This window comes from Myotis brandtii, unplaced genomic scaffold (assembly GCF_000412655.1).
Source record: "Myotis brandtii unplaced genomic scaffold, ASM41265v1 scaffold152, whole genome shotgun sequence".
Taxonomy (NCBI): Eukaryota; Metazoa; Chordata; class Mammalia; order Chiroptera; family Vespertilionidae; genus Myotis; species Myotis brandtii.
In genome coordinates this window covers 493,744-498,797 of record NW_005355502.1, presented here as the reverse complement: position 1 = coordinate 498,797, position 5,054 = coordinate 493,744, and the positions used below count along the sequence as shown (strand labels likewise).

The 5,054-nt window shown below is 56.4% G+C and overlaps 1 protein-coding gene across 1 annotated transcript in view; it reads left to right on the top strand.

Annotated features, from left to right (window-relative positions):
* Positions 1-4,563, top strand: part of GPR139 (G protein-coupled receptor 139) — a gene marked incomplete at its 5' end in the record, with an annotated part of 51,014 nt that extends 46,451 nt beyond the window's left edge. Inside the window, one exon of the mRNA XM_005861502.1 lies at positions 3,278-4,563. Coding sequence (XP_005861564.1) covers positions 3,278-4,212 — 935 coding nt within the window. The remainder of the gene's footprint in view (positions 1-3,277) is intronic.
* Positions 4,564-5,054: the final 491 nt, after the last annotated feature.

The following is a 5,054-nucleotide window of genomic DNA, read 5'->3' as shown; positions in this document are numbered from 1 at the left end:
CGCGGCGGGGCAGCCCCTGGGAGCGCCGCTCAAGGCGGATGCCGGGTAAAGCCAGCTGCGAGCGCTGTGCACGGAAGCGCCTGCTTTCACGGTGTGTTTTCCTTTTGTGATTGAAGACATCGTTTTCAAAGACGGAAAAGAAAAAGAAACCGCGTAGCACTAAGAGATATACACTCGGAATTCGCTCCCTCCCCCCCCCGCCCCCCGGGAAATGCCCTGGAGCCCCGGGCCCCTCGGGCGGGTCCGGTGGGTCCGGCGGCCACTCCCCTAGCCCTGGCGCTTCCGCACAGCCCGCTGCAGAGGCGGGAAGCTGTCCCGGAATGTGACCGAGAGGCTCTTCGGGCGCCGAGCCTGGGCTTTGTGCCGCAGCTCACACCTTCCCATGACGCCTGGACAGAGGGCCGCCTCCCGGAGGCTGAGGACCCTGGGCCGGGCGCTGGCGGGGCCGGCTCTCCCAGAGGCTTCGCGTCTCGGATTAGCTGGCGAGGGAAACTGAGGCAGGACCGCAGTCAGGGCCCGGGCTTCTGCTCCCGCACAGCGCTCCGCCCACACCACCCCTGTGTTTGGGGGAACGCGTGCCTCGGGGGAGGAGACGGTTTTTGATGCGGGAATTACAGCAAATGCCGCTCCTTCCGAGTTAAACCTCCGCCTTCTGGTTTCCTTTTTAGAAAATCGATGCACCAGCGGGCCTCCTCGCCCTGCGGGCCCCTGGTGCGCAGGTCTGTCTCCTGCAAGGACCTCCGGGTGGCCTTGGAGGCCCCGGGCATCTACCTGCACAGAAGCAACCGGAAACGCAGGGCCTGTGGCTTAGTTTCCCAGGAGAAGCAGTGAGCAGAGACCTAAGGAAATGTCAGCTATGAATACCGAGCGTTTGCGTGACGGCTGCGTGATGGCGGCATAATTAGACGGGACAGAGACATTTGAAAGCGTTTGATGGAGAAGTTTAGCACCACCCGTCAAGCAGGGTTCAACTGGGAGTGAGAGACTGGTGAAAAGTCAGGATACATATAACGTTCTTTTCTGGGGAGACCCTAGCATCTATTCATTCCTGCCTCCTTAGGGCTGCGGGCAAGGTGGGGGTGTGAGAGAACGTGGGCATGGCTCAATGGATAGAAAAAATAGATTCTGAGAAATGAGGTGCTTTTCTAAGTCAGGGGGACAGGATCCCTTTCCTCCAGCTGATAACCTTTCCTATGACCCAAATCAGCGGAGCAGAGTTTGGCATGCCTTAGAGTCAGGCAAGCTAGAGTCGCCTGCTCCCTCCCCCACCCACTCACTATGTGGCTTTGGGCAAATCCCTAAAAATCCAGCCTCATCTGTAAAATGGGGATGTAGGCATGACAAGAGGCCTCCTTTCTCTTCCATGATTCCCACCTCAGGGGCTTTGCACTTACCGTTCCCACTGCCTGGAATGCTTTTCCCACATACATGTACGTGTAATGTCTGTGCATATATAAACACATATTGACATGTTTGTGTACCTGTGTGCATGTCTATATGTGTATATATAAACAGATCTAGACATATATAGATGTGTGTCTATTTGCAGAGATATGTCTATATATGTTTGTATATGAATAAACAAATTGCAGCACATTTACACACAGGAATGCCACATAGCTGTTAAAAGGAGTGAAAGAGATCTACAAGTACCCAAAACACACAGGCCTCAAGAACTAACGTTGAGTGAAAAAAGTAGCTGGATGGTAGACTCAGTAAAAGAAAGTAAGAGCAGACAGCATGGCCCTGAGACTGTGGCTGCCCCTGAGGGAGCAAGAGGAGGTAGGAAAAGATGGGAAAGAGGAGGGAGGGAAAGAGTGAGACTGCAGGGCCCCAGCCGGTGTGGCTCAGTGGATAGAGCGTCGGCCTGCGACTGAAGGGTCCCAGGTTCAATTCTGATCAAGGGCACGTACCTTGGTTGTAGGCTCCCGGCCCTGGTCGGGGGCATACAGGAGGCAACCAATCAATGTGTCTCTCTCACATCAGTGTTTCTTTCTGTCTCTCCATCTCTCTTCCACTCTCTCTAAAAATCAATGGAAAAAATATCCTCGGATGAGGATTAAAAAAATAAAATTAAAAATATATTTAAAAATACAGAATGGGCCTTCAGGGAGAAAGAGAAGGAGGGAGAGAATGGGCCTGTGGGAATTTAAGAGGACTTCAGCTGTGTAGATAGAGTCATTTCTTAAAAAAAAAAAAAAAAAAAAAAAAACAGAAGAAAATATGACAAAATGTTACAGTTTGTTTAACGTGAATGCACTGGGGTATGTATATTTCATATTTTAAAAGGAGGGAGAGAAAGGAAATGAGATTCCAGCCCCCGATTCCAGCTTTGCCACTGGACCTCAGACAGAGGACATAGGTTCTCGGAGGCCAGTTCTCACAGAAGGATGAGTAACACTCAATTCAGAGCCCTGCGAGCTGGTGACAGAGGCGTCTGAGGGAGGGACAGGACGCCGTGCCATGTGGCAGGAGCGTGAGTCCCAGTGCCTTTCCAGAGGTGCCCTATGCAGAGAGACATTTGTTTTCAAAACTGATCAGGAATCATGTGGGTGCAGCTTCAAGCAAATCTGACGCCAAGAGAAATAACAGGCGCTGCTGTCCCAGCACACACTCTGCACCGCAGGCCCGGACACGCCGGACAGGTCTGCGCGGACTGATCGCCTGGACGGAGGGCGCGAGTGGTGGAAGGGAAGCTTGACTTTCCTCTGCTGTTATTTTAAATGATGTGCCGTGTGTGCAGGTCACCTGCTCAGAAAACAACTCATTTATTTATTGGCAGTATTATTTTTAAATTAATTGAAAGGCCACGATCTTGTCCGTTCCTTCCATTCTAAACCTACTCAAAAAGCAGAGGCCCTGAGTCCCATTTCTGAAAGGCTCTCACGAGGTTGTATAGTCAGCCTCCTCCCTGAACACCCAGCCCCATGCTGCCTTGAGGTCGCACAAAGGGAGGAGAGGGTGTGAGATTGGTGCTTAGGGAGGCCGGGCAGTTCCCTCAGCTCCCTGGGCCCTGGGGCACTCCTGAAGGGCGCATGGGGCAGCCCCACCGGCTCTATCAGAGGAAAAAGTAAGTTGCAACATGAGCATCAAACTGTGTCAAAATAGCACCCGCACATTCACGGGAGGTGTGATTTGCCGGGCAAACGTGATCTCTCCAAAGCCTTGGCTCTGTCTCCCCGACTCTCGCAGGAGGGCCGGCCGCCTATGCCCGGGCCCCCTGCGGCCAGGGAGACCTCTGGCTTCCGAGATAAAGCAGGTCCTCCTCTCCCCGCAGCGAACATCCTGACGGTGATCATCCTGTCCCGGCTGGTGGCGCGGAGGCAGAAGTCCTCCTACAACTACCTCCTGGCGCTGGCCGCCGCCGACATCCTCGTCCTCTTCTTCATCGTGTTCGTGGATTTCCTGCTGGAGGACTTCATCCTGCGCACCCAGATGCCCGCGGTGCCCAACCAGGTGGTGGGCGTGCTGGAGTTCTCCGCCATCCACACCTCCACCTGGATCACCGTGCCGCTCACGGTGGACCGCTACATCGCCGTCTGCCACCCGCTGCGCTACCACGCCGTGTCCTACCCCGCGCGCGCCCGCAGGGTCATCGCGGGCGTGTACGCCGCCTGCCTGCTCACCAGCGTCCCCTACTACTGGTGGCCCGACCTCTGGGCGGAGGGCCACGCCAGCTCCGCCGCGCACCACGCGCTCGTCTGGGCGCACTGCGTCACCGTCTACCTGGTGCCCTGCTCCATCTTCTTCGCCCTGAACTCGGCCATCGTGCGTCGGCTGCGGCGGAGGAGCGCGCTCCGCCTGCGCGGCTGCCCCGCGGGCCGCACTACGGCCATCCTGCTCGCCATCACCTCGGCCTTCGCCGCGCTCTGGGCGCCGCGCATCGCCGTCATCCTCTACCACCTGTACGGCGAGCCCGTGCGGAACCGCCGGCTGGCGCACGTGGTGGCGGACGTGGCCAACATGCTGGCGCTGCTGAACACGGCCGCCAACTTCTTCCTGTACTGCTTCATCAGCAGGCGCTTCCGCGCGCTGGCGGCCACCACGCTCAGGGCGCTGTTCACCTGCCGCAAGCAGCCCGCGCAGTTCCCCGCCAGCCACAACTTCTCCATCACCAGCAGCCCCTGGGTCTCCCCCGCCAACTCGCACTGCATCAAGATGCTGGTGTACCAGTACGACAGGGATGGTAAGCCTGCCAGCGCCTCCCCGTGACCCCGGGCTGATCCAGGCCGGGGTAGGAGGGCGGCGACAGAGGCTGCCTGCTTCCAGGGGCTGAGCAGCTCAGACTTCGGGTGAGAACAGACAAAAGAGAACAAAGTTTCCACTTGCGCCATTATTGTCACAAAGGCACCGTGACAGCTAAAGTCCCTGCCAGTTTGAAGGTCGTGTCATCACCCTGTGGCCAGTAAGGATGGGGTAGAGACACGTGTGAAATAGTCTGTGACTTGGCCCTGGCGACAGTCACACTCACCGGAACTGTATGTGGCGCCTGAGGCGCAGTACCCCTAGCTGAGCCACTCTTCTTCAAAGAGCTGGGGTCACCCGTCACTTCCCAGTGCTCTTCCCAGCAGCTAGCAGTGCTGACCAATTTGGGATTTTTCTGGAGTGCCCTGTGTCCCAGAGAAGCTGTGGTTTTGGAGTGGCCCCAGCACTCCTCGCTGCAAAACGAATCTGTGAGAACAGTGTGGTATCGTGTCATCACCCTGTGGCCAGTAAGGACGGGGTAGAGACATGTGTGACCCTGGCCAGAGCTTCTTCGGAAAGACTCCAAACCAACATCACTCTACCCTCAGCCTTTGAGGTCCGAGGCACAGTCTTTCTATTCACCGTGATGTGGACACTTTATCCATCTCCTTCAACGCAGAAACCCTACTGCTGCATGGCGGAGAGGATGGTTTCTTGAGCCCAGAAGAAAAAAGCCCACTTTGCCATTGTTTCAGTTCACCCGTGTGAGCTGTGTGCAGTCCTGTTAGTCGAACAGCTTCCTGCTGCAGCCCTGCTGCCCTTCCCGGAGAAGCCTTTCGCACACAGAGCCGCCACCGCCTCCTTGCTTG